Genomic DNA, 21,193 nt, shown 5'->3' on the forward strand with positions numbered 1-21,193 from the left:
CCCTGTGGCCGCGAGCCAAGAGGTCCCTTTAAAGGCTCAAGTCCCGCCTCTGATGCTCGTTGGGGCCATCTATTGGCCGCTCCAGGGAGGGGCGGGGCCCTGCGCCGTTCTGAGGGGCTGGGGGTGGGTCTTGAGGCGGCTCGGCCCCCGCCCCCTTTGTTCGCGCTGCGGCGGGAGGTGGCGGCCGGGGTGGGAGGTGTGTGCGCGCGTGTGCCGCGCTGTAGGGAGCTGCGGGTCTCACCGCCTGCTGTCAGCTAGCTCAGCGCCTCCGAGCGATGGCTGGAGGAAACTCGCGGCACCAGCCCCGTGGGGCCGGCCGCGGGTGAGCCCCTCTGCCGCCTTCTGCGAGCATGTCACCTCCAGCCTGCGAGGTCGCTTTCGCTAGCCGTGTCGGTGCCTCCGCCTCCTGCAGCCGCAGCCGCTGCCTGGAGCAGTGGCCCCCGGACCCCCGCCCCTGATCCGCGCCCAGACCCTGGTGCCAGAGGACCATGGCTGGCCAAGGCGACTGCTGCGTCAAAGTGGCCGTCAGGTGAGGGCCGATGGCGGGGAAGGGGCGTGCGAGGAGGGGACTCGAGCTTTGTCTCGCGTGGACTCGGGGAGGGGGGCTCGGGTACCGCTCGAACTGGAGCCTGCAGTCCGGGAGGAGGGGCCGACGGGCGCGTGCTGGCTGGGCTGCCGCAGGGGAGCGGCGGCCCTGCGGACTGATGGAAGGTGGCTTTGTTTGGGTGGTAATTTCTGGCCCCTCTTGGGAGCCCTTAATGATCAGAATATCGAATAAACAAGGAAATCCGGTATTTCACACCCAGCCCTGGCCCAGGCCGGAGCGCCTGTGTGTTTCCTCTTCGCCTCCCCATGAGGTTGCTGTCTCATTCTGGGGTATAGGAGGGAATCCCCCCTCCCCCCATCTACCTCAGTTAGCTAGTTCTATGTTCTTGATCCATCTCACCATCCTGGGAGTGTGTACTACAGACAAAGATCGGTTGTGGGACCCTTGAAAAGGTTGGAATGGTGCCTCGGCCTTCCACAGGATGCCAATGGCTTTTGGAGAAAACCCTGCTCGTCCTACCCCAAAAGGAGATGGAGCTAGGGAAGGGGAGGGGAGGTGTATCTGAGGGACTAACCCTGAAGAGATAAAAGGTGGTAACACGACCCGAATGCTACATTCACAGGAAGGACCCCTAGGTTTATCTGGAGCCCCATTCCCAATATCTATAGGTGCTAGATGTGATCTGGCAGACATTGAGAGGAACGAGGACATGGCAGAGTGGGTTCTTTTTGAAGGGGCACACAGGTGCAGGGCCAGAAAATGCTACAGAGCTGAACCTCTGCTCTTTGTGGTGGGTGGAGATGCCATCCGCCAGCTCTCCCTATTTGGCTCTGGGGTCTTCTCTTTGAGAAGGACACTCTTTGAGAGTACCAATGTAAGCTGGTCACCAACTCAGGGCTGCACAGAAGAGCGTTCATCTCTGTCCCAGTCTTGTAGAGTGGGGGAGGGGAGCAGTCCGGGGTGGGTCTCTGAGACAAACGTCCATATCCCCTGGGTCAGAGATGACCCAGATTCCAGGGATCCTGGGAAGTGGCTCCTACACAAGATCAGAGAAAGCGATGGAATAGATTCCCTCTTCCTGCCCCAGAGCAGAGGCACATCTCCCCCCACTATTACCCCCCCACCTGACCAACTCTGCAACCCAGAGAGAAGGCACTGAAGCTCAGGAGGGGGACTGAGGGCTGCTAGTCCAGCACCTCCCACAGCGCTGAAAACGGCACTTGTGCACACTCTTCTGGCACTGAACTGCCTGAGACAAAGAGGAGTCCTGCAGGTGCCTGGTGGGCTGGTGGGGCGGAGCCAGGCAGTACTGGGGCTGGCATTTCCACGGGAACCCTTGGAGGTCTAGGTGGGGGTGGGAGTGAGACATGGAAATATGGCATATACAGCTACCTACCATAAAAAGAAAATGGAGCCCTAACCCCCAACCAGTGCAAACCAGGACTGGCAGGGCAGGGGATGGGGTACTCCATCAATAGGGACTTTTTTTTAGCCTCCATTTTGCTGGAGAGAGCCAAACAAAGGCCTTTCCCAGTCTGGGCCTGGCAAAAAAAAAGAAAGTGGGAACCCCATGGTAAAATATGCGGTTTCCACTTTAAGAGTCTAGGGGCATGGGCACCTGTGTAGAGAGTAAGGGAAAAGCTAGTGTTCCCTTCCCACAACGACCATAGGAGGTGTCTGGGGCCTTTACCACAGAGAAGGGATGTGCCTGCCGTCCGCACTCAGATCTCTGAGATGTTCTCCCCAATGGGAGTCACCTGTGTAGTTGATGTTTCGGGGAAACTGAAGAGCTAGCCTTTCCAAGGGCTCCAAGAAGGTGAGAGCCCCGCCCACTCACCTCATCTGGCTCTGGATCAGCCTGCCCGGCACACGCCAGACCTCAATGGGCAGTGGGCCGTGCAAGGCAGACAATGCCTGGACAGAACCCAGGTACTAATCAGAGAGCTAAGGGTGGGATGGGGCTGGGAAAGGGAGCCGATGCCGCCAAGGATGTGCTTTAGGGGGAACCCTCCTTGGTTTAGGATCTCTTTGAATGGCCCACCTCCAGAAGTCACTCGCAGGAGGGACTGGATTTGGGGTACAGTCAACAGCATAACTATGAGGAGCAAGGATAGCCGAGACCTACCCCTATGTTTCCCAGCTACTGACAAATAGAGCTGTCTTTCTGACTTCCTGGAAGTCCTTTCTTGTCTCTGAAGTGCTTTCTGAATTCCTATGAGAATCACTTATGGTGTGAGCTCTGGGATCTGGCCCTGTGGACAAGGAATGAGACAGAGCTGATCAGGGGTGTGTGTGGGCAAAGAGGCCCTGAAATGTTACGAAGGGGACCAGGGGCTCTTGGTTTGTAACCAGGATGAAGATAAAGCTGCCTGTGTACAAAGTGCTACTTGGAGGCCTGGACTCCCAAAGTCAGAAAGAGGAAACTTTCAGGATTGGGGGGAGTAAGGGAAAGGGCCAGGTGGTAAGCAGGCCCCCAAATCCTCACACTCTGTTCTCCCCTATTAGATGAAGTCAGACCCATCTGCCCATAAACCCAGGCCAGTCTACCTCACACTACCAGCCTGTGATCCCTTTATCCATTAATCCCTGTGCTCTAAAGGCTGGAACTGGCCTTTACCTGAGGTAGGGGAGAAAGGGGTGCAGCAAAGCCAGAGAGGGAGGAGGCTGAGATGTAGGCACCATGCTGCAGAAACAGGGGGTGGATATAGGTGCAGGGAGTAGCCGAGAAATGCAAGTTGGCAAAGTTGAAGCTGGGGAAGGAGGCCAAGCCACGTGTTGAGTTCATTGAAGACTCTTCCACCCCCAGCTCTGAGCCCCACCGTAAGGAGAGCCCTTGGTGCTGCCTAGCCCCTTTCCCTTATCTCTGCCTGACTTTGCTCAGCTTCCTTCCTTTACTGTGCTGGGGAAGGGGAGGTGCCTTGGCCAGCCCCACAACCAGCCAGGGACCCAGGGGACAATGCTAGATTCCACCCCTGCCTGCCCTGTCCTACTTGGGATAGCTTTCTGAAGCTACTTCCTGAGTATTAGGCTTCTCTGAAATCTTGGTCAATGATGGCTTAAATTTTTAATCAAGACTTTGTCGGAAAGGGAAGAAGAGTAAAGACGGAAGAAACTGTGGTGTGGCTATGTAGTGGTGCCTTCAGGGTTCCAAGGCTAAGCAGCGCTATTCACTGCCAGCTGTGTCCTGTGCTGTCCAGTTTATAGATTTGGGAAACTGAGCCCTCTACGGGCTGTGTGGAGACTTGAGAATCTTGGTAATGGCCTCCTGTTTGAGAAACAGAGCTTATATCATCATAAGGAAGTAGCGTGTAGTAACCACAGGCCCCGGAAATTGGCCCCCTCCACTACCCAGCATGCTTGATTGGATCTTAGCATTTGAAAACAACCCAGCAGAGGTAGGGTGGAGCTGGGGCCAGGGAACCAACAGAGGTGACACAAGCCTGGCACCCTTACTCTTACAGCTCTGGGTACAAAGGGCAGGGCTAAGCCCATATAATTGTCTACCAGGTGGACAAGTATCTCTCTTGTCTTTCTGGACCTCACTTTACCCACTGGAGAATGGGAACGTTTGGCTGGTTCTGATCTTCTCCTTGTGCAGACAACTGCTGAGCATAATTAAGGCCCTTGCAGGGAACAAAATACAAGAAGGTTCCTGGGGCACTGTAGATGAGTAAAATGTTTAAACCAGAATCCCTAGGTTAAGTGTGCTTAAGAGGCATCTTTCTAGTTTAAGTGATAATGACTGTTTCGTAAGAATGAATTTATTTCAGCCCATCTATTTTTTTTTTTTTTTTTTTTTTTTTTTTTTTTTTTAGCGGAAGTATGCTTTAGTGGAAAGAAAACTGTGACCAAAGACCATAATTGCTTAAATTTTTGCTCGGTGCTAGCCACTGTGCCTGTGCTCAGCTGACCAAATAATTGAGGCTACTCTCATAAGCACACACAAGAGTAGGGATGGGAAAGGCTGGATCTGAACTCAGGGCATGCTCCTTCAAAGGCACATGCTTACCAGACATCTCTAACATGCCCTAACTCGATTCTCAGTCCAGCTGCTAATTGGCTGAGTGCTGTGGCCTCTGGGCTTCGCTGTCTTCAGATGCTTTATTGCCTTGCCCTGTTGTGGTGAAAGGGGATGTGGGAAATATATACAGTTGTGCAGATGTGTGCCTTAGAGATTGCTGGGCATGGCTGCCTGTCACCACTGTGGCTGGAGCTCCCAAATTCTTACTATTTTCTTTTGTGTTTGAGAAGCTTCTGCTCTCCTATTCTTAGGTGCCTTAGGCTGGCTCCTGCCTGAGCTCCAAGTTGCTCCTCTCCAGACAATGATGTTCTAGCCATGTTCATGTTGTGGTGATCCCCAACCATAAAATTATTCTTGTTGCTGCTTCATGACTGTAATTTTGTTACTCTTATGAATCGCAATGTAAATATCTATGTTTTCTGGTGGTCTTTTTGGGGAATTGCGACCTACAGCTTGAGAACCACTTTAGGATAGCCTTCCAGTCAAAGGCAGAGCTCCAGGTGTCCTGGGTCTCTAGGCCTCTCATGCTATCATCTGGACATCAGCCTTGAGGGCATTGAAGAAAGCTGTGCCTCCTGCCCCTCCACCTTGGAACAGCTGGAGCTAACTCTACCAATCAGCTGTCTCAGCTTTGAAGATTGGGGGTTCGGCTCTGAGGGGTTGTGAAGCTATGGGGCAGGTGGTGGCCTATTGGCTGCATTGTCCTGGTCTCTGGTGGACTCCTTTGACCTCTCTAGGGTATGGAAAGGAGGGCATGCATGGTCCCTATCCCCAAATGTCTGGCTCTCTACCTTGGTGGCATGGCAGTAGGGCAAACTACCTGTCCTTTCTCTAGTCTGAGCTGCCCGATTTCAGCGAGGTGCACCCCATCCACGAGCCAGCTGTCTGCAGACTTGCAATAGCGAATGGCCGCAGAGCCAGCGTGGTGCAGCAATGCTCACCGCCCTCCAGCCCATCTAGCCAGCCAGCTGCCTGTTGCTTGGCATTCCTCAGCTGGGGAGTGTCCCCTGGGCCCAGCCCCTCCAGAGCTGCCCCCACCAGATGCAGATGCCGGCACAGCTCTGGGATCTGGGCTAAGCCTGATGCTACAGTGTCTCCTGTCTCTTGGGAGGTCATGGAAAACCCCTACCAGATGCCCAAAGATGGGGGGTGGGACAGAGAAAGCACAGCTGAGTGGCACTTTCCTGAGCGGGGCTTGATCTTTTTCTCAGGCTGGGGAGGCAGAAGAGTCAGACCCAGTAGAATCTCAGGAAGTGCCTGGGGCTGCTCACTGCCTGGCAGCTTGGTGGACCAGTCATAGGCTGGGGTTCTCCCCCAGACAGGAGCTAGCCTTCTCCCAGCCTCCTGATCTCTGGCTTCTGACATCTCACTCATCTGCTTGCTGCTTCCATCCTGCCTGCTGTCAGTTCTTCTGGGGTGTGCCCCTGATATTGGGGCCACACTCAATGACACTCTCCCCAGGTGCATCAGAGAAGGCACTTGTCCCTGTTTCTGCTTCTGGGTGTGACTCAGAACTCTAGGATGAACTGAAAGTAAAGTTGAGGACATTTCCCTTGGAGGGGTTTGGTTAGAGCCCTAGACACCCCAGTGGCCCCTGAGGATCTTGTGGAGCATCATGCCCCCTCCCCACGATCTCAGAGGCAGAAGTAAGGCAGAGTGTTGACCCTTTTCACCAGGTCCACCAGGGCCTCATAAACCCATGCCCTTTGACCCCACAATACAAAGCCTTCTTGTTGGGGATGCAGAGCCAGCCCAGTCTTTTTCCAGAAGGCAACCACAGAAGGGTGGGCACCAGATGATTATGAAAAGCCAGGGGAGGTTCCTATAGGCAAACAATCTTACTGCTGGCTCTCATAGGGTCATGGTGGCTTTGCTCCTGCTACTGCTGGGTTTTCCCTTGCTCTGCTGAAGAGTCAGCATCCTGAATTAGATCTTGCCACGCTGATGGAGAGAAGACCAGCCCCTGTGGGAAGATGCCCTGTCTGGGCGAAGTCAGCTAAAAGCCCCTGGGCGCCTGACAGCCAGACTCCCCTGAGAGAGCAAGGGTTTTGCTTCTAACAGCCTTCTCCAGAGCTGGCAGGTTGCCAGGCTGCCTAGGAGGGGTGTGTGTTTTGTGTGTTGGAGGTGGGATGCTACAGAGGGCAAAAGAAGGTCTGCTTTTCTACAAATGGCCCAGCTCAGCCTCCATAGCTACAAAGTGTTGAAAATGCTTTCCCTGCAGGCAGGCAAGCAGCTGCTGGTGGGATCAGCAGGGATTCTAAAGGGATTGGTTTCCTCAAGCCTGACCCTTCTGGCCCTATCTAGGGGTGGCCTGGTGACTACAGCAGGATTGGGCACAGACAAGGCTGATTTGAATTTCGTCTGCATCGTTACAAATTGTGGGAGTCTGGGCTTGTCACCTTCAGAGTTTCAGTAAAATGGGGCATGTGTCTCCTGCTTCCTAGTGTTGTCACAATGTATTACCTGTGTCCATGTGCATAAGTACTCTCGGCACCCAGATTCTCAGTAGATGTTCAGTACTATCCTCAGATGAGGCTAGTGAGTGGGAGAAGGCAGGAAGGATGGCAAGCCTGCTACCCCACCCCAAATGGCTTCCAACTCTCTCAGGCTTGCCCTTCCAGGATTTAACAGTCTTTACAGGCAGGAAATTCTTTTTGCCAGCTTATCTAAATCCCCCCCCCCCCCAGCTGTAGCTGAGTTCCTCTTTGATCTTGCCCAGTCACTGATGAGGACGAACTGATCCTTGGCAGGTCACAAAGCATCATAGCAAAGTGGCTCTGTACAAAGGACAGAGTGGAGACCATGCGGCTCCTCAGTGTCCCTTCTCAGTCCCTTGCATACATGAGCTAAACACACACGGTGACAAACCCAGCAGCTGGGCCTCACTCTGCCCTGACACCTGTGGTTGGAACTGGGCACGTAGGCTCAGGCTGGGTACGAGGAGGGAACCAGTGGAGCTAAGCTGCCTTTGGTTTCTATCAAGCTTGGATACAGCACAGCCAGAGGCTGGGTGATAGGCTCCTTTATAGTCTCCTGGAGCCCTCCCACCAGCCCCCCAGGGCTCCTATTCAAGATTCCAGAAAGGACTCCTTGTAACAAAACAGACACACTTTAGCCCCCTTCTGAAGGATCTATATTAATTATTTTGGCCATCCAAGGGGTAACTCCAGTGCTGGTCTCTGGTTCTGAGAGCCTTGGGGGTAGTGGGTCTAGGGAACATCTCTCAGTCTAGAAGTTCCTCAAGTGCAAATCTTACACAAGTGGGTGTTTGTGTGTGTAATAATTTGCTCAAGCCTCTAGAAAAGACAGCCTTGTTCCTTATTATCCAAATAACCTTGAGCGAATGGACAGGATAGACAGAACTGTCCATCATAAACTGAATGATATAATGCAATGATCCACTGTGTGCAAAATGACTGCCATCTAGCAAGAAGTTGCCTTGCCCCTAAGTGGGCGGTAGTCCTTAACTGAAGTTCAGTACTGGGTAAAATCGGTTCCAGGTAAAGTCCCAGCAAAGAAAGGACATCAGGAATCAGACCCATTCTCATCTTTATGAAGCTAGGACCAAAAAGATGGCCTTTAAAAGTGCTTGCTAGCAAGCCTGATAAATTCAGGACCCACAGAGTGGAAGAAATAAAAAGATGCCAGTGGTTGTCCTCTGGCTTTCACGTGTGCACCCTGCCACACATGCACCTGCACACGTGTGTATTGCATGCACACATACATAAACACATGCAGACTTTTTTAATTTAAAGCTTCTGAGCCTGAAACAGCTCTTGGTTAGTTTAATGTCACCGTCTGTTACTTCTCATCAGCAAAACGTCTTTTTAGGTGTAAGAAGCTGCACCCTTGAGAGGCCTTAGCTGAAGACTTGGGAGAGAGAATAGTTTAGGAACTCTGAGAGATACCTAGCCACTAGCTGAGTGGGTGGAACTAGTTTTACCAAAACCAACCAAACAAATAAGCAAAACAAAACAAACCACAACCTACCCCTAGGAGCTAAAGGTCACTGGGCAGAGCTTCTGGGAGGGGTGATTGATTGGCTACCATTGTGTGATGTCACTAGAGGCCCTAGGGTGAGGCTCCTTCCTTAGAGGTGGCTGTGGGGTCCTAGGCACGCGCCAGGATTCACCTAGCTATTACCCTCTGTAGAGAGCGTGTTTTGCCTTTGGCAGTCTCTCAGCACCCCCACCCCACCCCCCAGGGCCCCGGCTTGCATTCTCACTGTGTCCTCTGCCCTTCTCTTCCGCCCTGTCCTGCTTCTGATGAGCCAAGGAACCGCTGAGCTCAGCTCTTCCCGTAGCCCTGAGCTCCGGCTGGCTGCCTTTGTCCCACCTCACCCTCCCGCCGCCTTTAAGTCTCTCTGCTGCTGCTCAGCGCTGCGGGGGTGGGGACAGCCGCCCACATCACGCCAGCCACTGCTCGTTTGTGAGCGGAGGAAGCGCAGCGACCTCAGCCACGGTGCCAGATCCTGCCTCTGAAAAGCGCTGGCTGCGCTGCCCTGCCTGCCGTTTGCCAAATGGCAAATAGACCGGCTCTGTTCTGCGAGATTCCGGGGGTGTAGAGGGAGGGCCCTAGGTCTTCCCTCCCTACAGTGTGGAGAGAAAGGATAGAGAGACGGTCTGAACTGAGATTCACACTGTCCCTGGACAGAACTGTTAGAAAATCTTTAGGCTGGAAGCCTTTATTGATAGTAATAGGCAACTGACGGGCAGGCAATAGTGTGGCAATGTGGTTGTTTTAAATGTTGCATTTTTCCACTCCCAGATTTTCTATTTTAGGATATATTCTAATCATATAGTGATGGGCTTCAATATGCCTGTCTCGTGTACTTTGATCCTACACCCACCTTCCTTTTACAATGCTTCTGTTTCCTCCTGACTTCTGGTCTCCTCCCTTTTCCCTTCCAGTCTTATTTTTAAGTTCAAATACTACATATGCCAGAAAAACGTGATTAGGGTTTCCTGGGCCCAGCTTAGCAACTCTTGAATAGTTTGGTCCATTTCCTGCAAATAACATGATTCATTCTTGGCAATGGCAGAATAGTATTTCACTGTGTATATATACATTTTCTTCAGCTGTTGATCTACTGATGAGCACCTAGGCTGATGTCCATAACTTGACCGTTCTGAGAAGATCTGTTGTAAACATGGGTGTGCAGGCATCAGAAGGCATTTGATTCCTTCTGGGATGTACCTAGGAATGGCATATTGAGATATTAAGATTTTGATCAACTGAGTCTTGCGTTCTCCTGTTCTGTGCTTACGGTACATGCTCCATTTGCCTCTTTCCAGTCCTGGCCTGTTCTTAAAAAGCTAAAGCTATATAGATCTATCTAACCCAAGTGCAGGCTGAGGCTTGGGCCTTGAGAGCCAGGACAAAGTCTCCTGTCTCTGGCCTGTTGGGCTGAGGGTTCAAAATCTCCACCAGGCACCAGAGATGAGCTCAGCTGTCACAGGACAGTGTGCCCTCAAGGGCAGGGCAGCTCAGTTCCAGGATTGGCCCTGCCTGGACATGTGGCTACTTGATGTAGCTCTGACAGTGGCACTGGAGAGGAAGTCTCTAGCAATGTGGGGGTGGGGCTCTTAGGGAAAGGAAGCAGCCAGAGAGGTAGGAGAAGGCCTTTGGTCTCAGCCTGCGCAGAGACCAATCACCACCCTTGTCTCACTACCTGAGTGACCTAGCTGTGGTTCATGCTGGGAAGTGGAGATTAACACCCCAGCTCATCCACCATGAGGGATGTAATGGCCGGTGTTGGCTGGGCTCCTCCCCACACTTGGGGAGTGAGACCATCATTCTTTACTTGCTCTCATTTCTGTGCGACCGTCATTCTTTGCTTGCTCCCATAGCAGCTCATTATCCACAGACGGACACGCTCTCTCTCATCCACATCAGATGTTCTGAGAATTAGTGACTCACCCAGGCCCTATGTCCTCTGTCTCTCATTTTTCCCCGCCTGGGTGAACATCCTCACAAATTGCATCCTGGTGTTTCAAATAGGCTAGCAAAAGGACAGATGGCTTTCTGATACAGAATCCCATATCAGGATGGGTAGTATCCAAAAAAGAATCCCAGGGAGACCCCCATAACTCTTGGTACCTAAAGCCCTGGCTGACCCTCGGTAGCCCCCTTCCAGACTGCTCTCCTCCACTCTTTTTGTTTTTAATTTTTAAATGATTTATTTATTTATTCTTATTTTATATACACTAGTATTTTGTCTGCATGTCTGTCCATCTGTGTGAAGGTGTAGTTCAGACCCCCTGGAAGTAGAATTACAGACAGTTGTGAACTGCCATGTGGATGCTGGGAATTGAACCCAGGTCCTCTCCAGCCCCCTCCACTTTCTTCTTTGACGCCCCTTAGAAGCTCTGGGGACTGGCTACTGAAGACTTTGGAAGGGCTCTGACAGCAGGCCTGCTCCTTCTGTCTCCAGGGATGTTGATTCAATCTTCTCCAATCTCGGGCATTGCCATCTGCCTGCAGTAATTAAATGGTATTTGAACTGGATCCAGAAATCCCATCACAGGCTGCCACGTGGTGGGGGTGTCCTTGGAAGCTCGTGCTTGTCTACATAGTTGGAGGACCCTCCCAGGCTGCTGCCATGTACCCTCAGTTCACCAGAGAGCACCCATGTGCTCTGGAAGGAAACATCCAGTCTGAGGCCCCACAGGCCCAAGGCAGAGCCAAAGCTCTGATTTCTATGCTATGCCATGCCTCACTCTCTGCAGCTGCCAGTGCTTTCCCGGAGAGTACGAGGTTCTCCCTCCACTCTCTGAGCCTGGTCCCTAGAAGCAGTGTGCCATGGAGGGGTGGTGCGTTCAGCCTGCCTGGGCTTGGAATGGCTCCTCACTGTCTGTGTCTCTGAGTAACACCATCCCAGTTTCCTTATCTGTCAATGGGACACTAGTGAAGACCTCCTGAGGTGGTTGTGAGGTCAAGAGTTAAGATTCGTCAGTTCACAGGCATTGCCGGCCATGCTGTAAGTTCTGTGTGTGTCAGCTGAAGTGGTTAGGGTGAAGAAGTCACGGTAGGAGACTACTGACCCTGAGCTGTGGGGTGGGGAGTGGTGGAGATGGGGAGGTGGGATGGGGGATGGGGAGAAGTTTCTAGTCTGGAAGTCCAGAGAGAATGAATAAGAATCAGTTTTGCTCTTTCTGTCGGGAACAGTTCAGGTGAACAGTGAGAGACTAGGAAGCTGTGTTCCCATCTTATATGGCTTTCAGCAGCTATGTAAGGGTGAGGACTTTGGGCTTCCACTTCTTTCTGGAGGGAGCCACTCACTAAAGTGACTGCCTCCAAGAAAACATTCCCAAAGAAAGCCGAACTCCCTCATCTGGGTAGAGACTGAGTACCCACCCTACCTCCCCCCCACACTCCCCACACCTGTCCCTCCCCAGTCCACTCATTCACAGCAGAGTTGTGGCAACAGGCTTGGGAGCTCCTCACCCAGAGGAGAGCTCTGAGTGGGTCTTAGAGTCAGGGGGGAGTTGAGGCAACCGGGACAAGGACATGATGGTGATTGGAGGTGCCGGGCTCTGCAGCTAGGCCCCTCTAGGCCTTCTGTGGGTGCTGGCCTGGTCAGTCTTGTTCCTTTCTTCTCTTGATAAATGTTGGCTTAGGCAGGGGGGGCCTGACAAGCAGTTCATTGTAAGTGCACAGCCTATTGGGCCGCTCGTGTGAGCCCATGGCAGTAGAGCCTATCCCCAGTCTTGCTTTAGGATATCTGAAGGGTACTTTCTGCCAGTCCTTGCACACGCATGCTTACTGACTCATGCTCGGTTGCCATGGGGACCTCATCATGGTGATGCAGCTTAGAAAAAGGAGTGAGAGGTGGCTGGGTGGGGACAGTTTTGCCCATGGCTGGCTCCCCACTCTGTACCGAAGTCACTTCTCCCTCAATGTAGGGGTTCCTTCTCTGAGCCAGGATCTGGGATGTGAGTCAACCCCCTCAGTGTCCTCTCTCACTGCCTTGACAAGATACTTCCCACCTGACCTAGACTGCCCTGGTTGTGTTTGGTTTGGCTCATCAGCTCTTGGAAAGAACCAGAATTTGTGTCTGAGAGTGACAGCAGGCCCTGGCACCTGGGCTGCTGCACCGAAGATCCTTGCAGCCTCCACAGGCCTCAGCAGAGCTTTTGGCCTTCCCCCAAATTGACTCTGGTTCAGAGGATTGTGGTCCAGATCTGTGGGGAGCTACTTAGCCTGTTGTCTCCCCAACCTTGTCCCTAAGATTTATCTAGCTATCCTCTCCTGCAAGAGGGATACTGACTTCCAGGCCTCTGGGGGTAGGGGAGGAGGGCAGCGCCTTCACTCAGGGTTGACCCCTTCTTTCTCCATTGTGCAGCCTTGGGCTAATCTTTGGAATGTTCTTGGCCCCATCTAAACAATCAGGCAAACAGATACCTTGAAAGTTTACAGTGAAGAACACATGAATTAGTTTATAAAAAAAAAAAAAAAACAAAACACACCACACATTCAGGGTATCAAGCGTCCAGTCAACGTTAGCAACTACTGGTCTGCGTGCTACTCGTGTATTACTGATGCTGTTCCCTGGGGCTTCCTACCTTCCTTCCTTCCTACCATTCCGGGCTTGTAGGGGTAAACAGAAATATGGCCGGTAATTAAGGGGACAGCCCATCACCTCTACCCACGTGGACCTGACGTAGGGCTCTTTCCACCCTGGGCAGGATCCGGCCCCAGCTATCAAAGGAGAAGATTGAAGGCTGTCACATCTGTACCTCTGTCACCCCTGGGGAGCCCCAGGTCCTTCTGGGGAAGGACAAGGCCTTCACCTATGACTTTGTCTTTGACCTGGACACCTGGCAGGAGCAGATCTATTTGACCTGTGTGAACAAGCTCATTGAAGGCTGCTTCGAGGGCTATAATGCCACCGTACTGGCCTATGGACAGGTAAGCCATGCCTACCCCAACCAGGGAGTATTTCAACCTCAGTTTCTCTGCATCCTATGGGGGAGATACACCCCACCAGAGAGCAGTCACTCAAAACCCAGGTGTGCGGTTCTGTCCGGCATCTGAGTTACGGCTGCATGGATGGTTAGCAGAGGCAGGCTTTCCTCAGAGATTTCTGTAGGAGCATGGCTCTGGGATAGAAGAGGGTAACTGGGCTGGAGGGAATGAGTATGAAGTTTTAGCCCAAGCTTGCTGGCTCCCCAGAGGTTACTGGTTACAACCTGCACTATCTTTGTCAATACAGACAGGGGCCGGAAAGACATACACTATGGGTACTGGCTTCGACACAGTGACATCAGAAGAGGAGCAGGGCATCATCCCAAGAGCCATTGCACACCTCTTCAGGGGCATCGACGAACGCAAGCGGCGAGCACAGGAACAGGGCATGACTGGGCCTGAGTTCAAAGTCAGTGCCCAATTCCTGGAGGTACTATGGCCTTGGAGTGTATTCAGGAGGGAGCTATGTCGGAACCAAAGACCATGGAAGCTGGGCCTCTACCAGTGCAGATCAAAGAGCCCAGGGAACCCTGGAGATATCTACAGAGGCTGAATTCCCTGCTGCTGGGGTATCCAAGCAAGGGCTAGGGAAACACTTGGTGGGGATAGCTGGAGTGTTTCCTGTTTCAGATGGGGCCTGAGGAGTCAGACCCTCGCTGACTCTGGCCCTGACCTAGGGCAGGTCGCGCCTCCACCCTGAACTTCCTCTGCAAAGAGGTCTTGCCATCTCTCTTTCCTTAGGGGTTAGTGAGTCTGGCATGGAAGCCTGTACCTGGCACATGGTGGGGACCCTGCTTCTGCTTCTGACCTCTGGCCCTCACTACGTCCTTCCTCTGCCACCACGCATCTATCTCTATCTTTTAAACTGAGATGCAACCTGGCCTCTTAGTATAGAGAGTCCCTAGTGGGGGCTTTTCTTCATCTCTGGTCCTTCAGCTTTGGGAGGCATCACTCTGAACTGTGCAGCTGTGAGCTTTGGGGACTACATGAGGGCATCTCTGGGCTTTTTGACATTTGGGCAGTGCTGACAGCTCAGTAGTGCTATAAATAAATGCTCTATGCTAGAGATGGCCTTCTTGGGGAAAGGGTACAGGAAGGTGATCCATCTTATTTCTCCAAGGAAGCGGATCAGGGTCCTCTGAAACGTGTCTTTGGGCCGTTCTGGTTCTCAGCATCTAGTGTCCTCCACCGGGGAACGCTGCTCTGGTGTGTTTCATGGGTATGGAGCCACTCTGCTCTCTCACCTCCCGACCCTGATGCTTTTCCTGGATCTTGTTGTCCCTGAGAGGGATAAATGGGGCTGAGGCTTGTCCCAGTGTCTTTCGTGTGCACCCACTGCTGCTGCTTTCCCCGTAAGGGACCTGTATGTTAGTCCTGTGGATTACATCTGTGTATATATGCACATGTGTGTGTACATGTGTGGTTGTATACGTGTACGTGAGTATGCAAGTGTGCACAAGAGTGCTTGTGTGCATGTGTGCATGCATGTTTGTGTACATGGGTGTGTGTGTTTCTTGCTGCCTGTGTATCACTGAGCTTTTCTCTGTTCTTCCCTTTGCCATTCTGTTGCCATGGAGAACTGTGAAGAGCATGATGGTAATCCAGGCCAAAGGGTGAACCGCAAGGGGTTAACTGGTCACACAGACATCATGGCACTCTGTCTCCACCATCTCTTCCTTCTGTTTCCTCTTCCCCTTCCTGTGGAGTATTTTTGTCCCCTTAAGGCCATCAAAGCCTCGGATGTCTGAGGGCTGCAGTGCCCCTCTCTCTGACACCATAGGACCTTATTGGCTGCTGCTTTTTTTCCACTCTGCCCACCCTCCAGTATTTGACATCGAAGCCTTTCAGCACTTGAATTTCCACACAGTTCCAATCTTCTAATCACAGGAATCCCCTTGGCAAACACCATCTGAAATTGGCTGGCCACTCCTGGCCACCTGGCACAATGGTCTGGGCCACAGCACCCACTCTTGCTCCCTGAGCATCGAATCAGGCACACAGCCATTCTCCCTCCATCCAAAGATTCCATTCCTTCTACTTCAGGCCCCACAGTGCTCAGAGATTCAGAGTTCAGGGCACTGTCTCCCTGGTCTCTTCAAACTTTGCCTTCTTTTATCTGCAATCACAGCCACATGCCATCTCTGGCAGCCTGGCAATATGAGGAGATCCTCTCAATTCAGGCTCATGGCTTCCCCAACCCTTAACACTGAGGACCTGCATCCCGTGGGTTGCAGGTTGCAGGGGGTTGACCTTGTCCTCAGCCCCCCTTTGGAGCTGAAAGATGCTGGAAACTGTCTGTCAGGGGGTAGAGCCTCAGGATGGCACTAGGAACACCAGGGGTCAGCAAGTTAAATTTCTGAGGCTCGTTCCCACTTTAGCAGACTGAGATGCTGTATACATCTGAGGAAGCCGTTGGGCTCCGGGCTATGTACCGTATGAACCCGGCATGGTTTCTTCCCATCACAGCTCTACAATGAAGAGATCCTTGACCTGTTTGACAGCACCCGTGACCCTGACGCCCGCCACCGAAGGTCCAACATCAAGATCCATGAGGATGCCAATGGTGGCATCTATACCACAGGTGTCACTTCCCGCCTCATCAACTCCCAGGAGGAGGTGAGCATCTTACACACGGGCATCTTTAAAGGCCAGAGCCCCACAGCCCTGGGTCCTGAGGTCTTTCCTCACATCTGTTGCCAGCTGATCCAGTGCCTGAAGCAGGGAGCCCTGTCGCGCACCACAGCCAGTACCCAGATGAATGTTCAGAGCTCCAGATCGCACGCCATCTTCACCATCCACCTGTGCCAGATGCGTGTGTGTGCCCAGCCTGACCTGGTGAGGTGCTCTTGGGGGCCCAGGAGCTACATGCTCTAGGCATATACCAGGGATAGAATAACCAAACATGGATCTAGGCTAGAATTCCAGAAGTGGGGCTTGTCCTGATCATTCAATTTTCCTTTATTTCTCTTCAGCCTCTCACCCCATCTGTGTAATGGGGTAATGGTCATTGATGGTACGTGTAAGTTCAGCATTTGCTCTTAGGTGCTCTGCACACATACGGAATTGCTGCTGTGCACTACCCTCACCCTTGGGGATGGTGGTGATATGGGATGGAAGGCTAGCTCAGAAACAGGAGGAGGGGCATGGGTGAGCCAGGTGTCACCTTCTGCTGCAGGTGAATGAGACAGTGACTGGGCTTCCGGATGGAGCAGCCCCCACGGGCACTGAGTATGAGACACTCACTGCTAAGTTTCACTTTGTGGACTTGGCCGGCTCAGAGCGGTTGAAGCGGACAGGGGCGACCGGAGAACGGGCCAAGGAGGGCATCTCCATCAACTGTGGTCTGGTAGGCACACTGGAGGGTCACCAGCCCCAGGAGCCGAATGGTACAGGCTCAAGCAGGCTATGTGCTTCCATGGCTACCCAGTCCTTTTTGGGATTTTTCTAGCTACTGACTGGAGCGCCCAAGGTTTTTCTTCCTTCACCCTCAGGCCTCAGCCTCTCAGATCATTCTATAAACCCACCCTGGAGCTGCTGGAGCCTGGGGGCTGTTGGAGCTTGGGTGCTGCTGGTGTCAGAGGGTACCAATGGCTAGGGATTGTGCTCACTGCCTTCCTTGTATGACTTTTGAGCTCAGGCTCTTTCTCTCGCAGCTGGCCTTGGGCAATGTGATCAGCGCCTTGGGAGACCAGAGCAAGAGGGTCGTGCATGTGCCCTACAGGGACTCCAAGCTCACTCGGCTGCTCCAGGATTCTCTTGGAGGCAATAGGTATCTGATGACCAATGTCCAGGAAGGGTGGGGAAGTTCCCAGGTGGAGAATACTGACATGGGCTTAAGGCCTGAGTCCCAGAAAGGGGGGTCTTCTCAGCTTAGGCTGCAGACTCAGAGGCAGCAACCTTGGGGGCTCAGTGACTTGTGACTAGGTGAACTTGGTTTCATTATTTCACAGCAGTGAGAGACAACCCTAGAGGAAGCCACATGGCCCAATTCGGCAAGAAATGGGAATGCCAGGTCAACAGGAGCCTACACCATACTTATCTCCAAGCAGAGGATTCTGCAGTTAGGCCTCTCCCCTTGTTAACTTCGTTCTAGGGTTTTCCTCTCTTGCTATGGAAGATCTTAGCCAGGTGGTCCAGGGTCTGACATCCGAGGTTCTAGGTTATTTAACAAATCCTCTGCTGTGGAGCAATGCTTCTGGGTCTGGCTTTGTCCCTTGTCCTCACCCAGCCTGGTTGCGCTTTTAGCCAGACCATCATGATTGCCTGTGTGAGCCCCTCGGATCGAGACTTCATGGAGACGCTTAATACTCTCAAGTATGCCAATCGGGCCCGCAACATCAAAAACAAGGTTGTGGTGAACCAGGACAAGACCAGCCAGCAAATCAGCGCACTGCGAGCTGAGATTGCACGCCTGCAGATGGAACTGATGGAGTACAAAGCGGTGAGCACTTCCAGGCCCCCTCAGGCACTCTGAAGAGGAGCTGATGCCCTGCTCCATACTCTGCCCTAGAGCATCCAGAAACCAGGTCCCGAGCGGGCATCTCACCTTCCCAGCCCCCATCTATCCTCATGTTTCCTAGACATCAGTGTGTATCAGATGTGGTTCCTAGTACTGGGTTTTTGTTTTTTGTTTATTTGTTTGTTTGTTTGTTGTTTTGTTTTTTAAGACAGGGTTTCTCTGTGTAGCCTTGGCTATCTGTTCTGGACCAGACTGGCCTCGAACTCACAGAGATCCACCTGCCTCTGCCTCCCTGAGTACTGGGATCACAGGCGTGTGTGTCCAGCTCCTGGTATTAGGTTTTATGGCAAATCCAGTTCAGGCTTAGCTGTCTAGGCTTAGACTACAAAGGCTAAGAATTAGAACACCCTGGCTTTGTAGCATAGGTGTTTGGTTGAGGGAAGAGGTTTCCCAGGTACTGTTACCTCCACTGAATGTACTGTTAGAAGAGATGAGACCACTCCACTATGGTGGAGTCTTTGACAGTGGGGGGAGGGGCACAGTTCTACAGGGCAGAGGGGGGAGCCTACTTGCTTGGGTGGTGGTGGGGGGCTTTATGGAAGGTACTATTCTCGTGGCTTTTGAAAAACAAATGAGTTATCAGCGGGAGGCCAGTAGGCATTCTGGGTAGACAGTAAGCCATAGAAAATCTAACAGAAAGGAGAAAAAACAGGTGGTTTGAGGGGCATGTCTAATTCTGAATATCCAAGGCTGACGTCACCCTTAGTCTGCATCTGTCACACAGATAGATGGGATTCTACTTGGTTGCAGAAGAATGCAACTTATTTGACAACTTTTCTGAGCATCAAGAAGGAAGTCTCAACTTCTGTAGAAAAATTTGTCTCTACTAACAGCTGGCACTAAGTTGGCTGGAGGGAATAGCAATGCACAGTTTATTATAGGAAGAAATTTCATAGTACAAACACAAACAGTGTTCACAAGTAAACAGTCAAGAGCCACTGACCTTTGCAACTCAGGACACAGTTAGACTCAAAGCAAGGAAGGAACTGATGCAAATTTTGCACTGCTAAAATTTTACCCTCATAATAGTCTCTCTTCTTTGACTAAGCAAAGATTATAGTAACATCTGTGGGCAAAAATAGAGGGGATTTAAGAGATGAAATTCGTTAGTTTGCAACATTTAACTTTTTGTTTATACAATAGACAACTCTGTAAGTTCAGTATCTTGCTGACAGTGCACACAGTTACTGTTTTAGCTTTAAGGTAGACAGTTAAACATGAGAGAGAAGAGATATCAAAAGAGTGTCCACCTCTTTAGACTGTCTGTGACTTTTCCCTACTGCAGTCCCCACCACTTCCTGTCTTACACCGAGACTGACTCACCCATGTATGTCAATTGCCTGGACCAAGTTAGGGTTGTGTCACTTGTTTAGCATTCCAGGATAATGAAAAGTGATTGATAGCAAGATAAGTCAAGAATTTGGACTTTTTTGTTGTCAGAGAGAGAACTGTTTTTTGTTTTTGTTTTTGTTTTTTTGTTTGTTTTTGTTTTTGTTTTTTATACAGCATTCTGCCTGCATGTGAGCCAGCAGGCCAGAAGAGGGCACCAGATCTCACTATAGATGGTTATAAGCCACCATGCAGCCAATGCTCTTAACAACTCTGAACCATCACTTCACCTATTTGTTTTGTTTTGAAGAGGAGACTTATTAGGTAGTCCAGGTTGGCCTGGAGCACATTTTGCCCAGGCTGGCCTTGAATTTGTGAACCTTGTGCCTCAAACTTCCAGGCACTGACATTATAAGCAGTGATCCCCATATCTAGCGCCGTGTAAGGTTTTTGAGACTCGGGAGACATGAGCTCGGTTAGGAAGCGTGGAGATAGGGACCAGAAGTGCCACCCTGCCCTGGGGAAGGCTGAGGGCAGGGGGCAGAGGGGTGTCACTGTACCCCTCCTATGAGATTTAGCATCTGACTGCTCCCCGCCTGTCTTCCTTTCCAGGGCAAGCGGGTTATCGGGGAGGACGGTGCAGAGGGCTACAGTGACCTGTTTCGGGAGAATGCCATGCTACAGAAGGAGAACGGGGCACTGCGGCTCCGAGTGAAGGCCATGCAGGAGGCCATTGATGCCATCAACAACCGGGTCACACAGCTCATGAGCCAGGAGGCCAACCTGCTTCTGGCCAAGGCTGGTAAGTTGGGGCCCAGCAGACTAGCCTGGAGCAACAGATTGTCGCCTGCCGTTGGTATCAGGCAGGTGGTAGCAGCAGCCAATGCACGGATTAGTTCACATATGCGTTTCCCCAACAATTTATCGTGACGCATAAATAGCTTTGTTAAACATGTAAAAGACACATGGTACACTGAGCAAAGGATGAAAATCCCCTCAGCAGGCTTTCCACTCACGTCCTCTCTGCTTCCAGAGGATCCTTCCTGAGCAGCTGAGCGCATGTGTCCCCACCCTTTCTCAGTACAGTTGTTCTGAGCATAAGTGCATTTGAGTATTTTCTCTTTTTTTTATTTTTCAAGACAGGGTTTCTCTGTGTAGCTTTGGCTGTCCTGGACTTTGTAGATCAGGATGGCTTTGAACTCATAGCAATCCGCCTGCCAGTGCCTCCCTGAGTACTGGGACTAAAGGCATGTGACACCATGCCCAGCTCAGGCATTTCAATATATCATGTGTACGTGGTTGAGTATGCATTGCATTTTCTGTATATGAGATCATACTTCATATTTTATGACTTCCTTTTTTCATTTAGCAGCATGTCCAATAAATCTCCATATTCAAATATTCAAAGCCACTTAATTTTTAAACAACTACACGCTGCTCCATATGTGATGTTGAATAATTTATTCAACAGCCTCTATTGATGGGTGTTTAGATTGTTTCCAATTTCATGCCATTACCTAACAGTGCTTGGATACAACTATGATCATGTTCAAGTATTTCCTTCACATACATTCCCGTATGGGAAAGCCTGTGTGAGCTACCACGCTAGAGGCACGTGCAAGTCCACCAGTCTTAGAGCCAAAGTCCCAGTCCTTGCTGTTGTCACCGGTTTGTTTTGTTTTGTTTTTTTAACCTGTCTGTCTTCTCCGTCCAGGTGATGGCAATGAGGCCATTGGTACTCTGCTCCAGAACTACATCCGGGAGATTGAGGAGCTTCGGTGAGTAAGCCTGTGCAATATAAGCAGGCTGG

At 51.5% G+C, this 21,193-nt stretch overlaps 1 protein-coding gene across 7 annotated transcripts in view; it reads left to right on the top strand.

Annotated features, from left to right (window-relative positions):
• Nucleotides 1-219: 219 nt before the first annotated feature.
• Kif21b (kinesin family member 21B) overlaps nt 220-21,193 on the top strand; it is a 47,233-nt gene continuing 26,259 nt past the window's right edge. For all 7 annotated transcript variants that reach the window (XM_055598085.1, XM_055598086.1, XM_055598087.1 and 4 more), the window contains exons 1-10: nt 220-529; nt 13,256-13,478; nt 13,783-13,965; nt 16,002-16,151; nt 16,236-16,370; nt 16,711-16,881; nt 17,189-17,304; nt 17,781-17,976; nt 19,996-20,185; nt 21,098-21,161. In XM_055598085.1, the coding sequence (XP_055454060.1) occupies nt 489-529; nt 13,256-13,478; nt 13,783-13,965; nt 16,002-16,151; nt 16,236-16,370; nt 16,711-16,881; nt 17,189-17,304; nt 17,781-17,976; nt 19,996-20,185; nt 21,098-21,161 (1,469 nt within the window). In that variant the 5' untranslated portion in view covers nt 220-488. The remainder of the gene's footprint in view (nt 530-13,255; nt 13,479-13,782; nt 13,966-16,001; nt 16,152-16,235; nt 16,371-16,710; nt 16,882-17,188; nt 17,305-17,780; nt 17,977-19,995; nt 20,186-21,097; nt 21,162-21,193) is intronic.

Source organism: Psammomys obesus, unplaced genomic scaffold (assembly GCF_907164565.1).
Source record: "Psammomys obesus unplaced genomic scaffold, mPsaObe1.curated_primary_1811, whole genome shotgun sequence".
Taxonomy (NCBI): domain Eukaryota; kingdom Metazoa; phylum Chordata; class Mammalia; order Rodentia; family Muridae; genus Psammomys; species Psammomys obesus.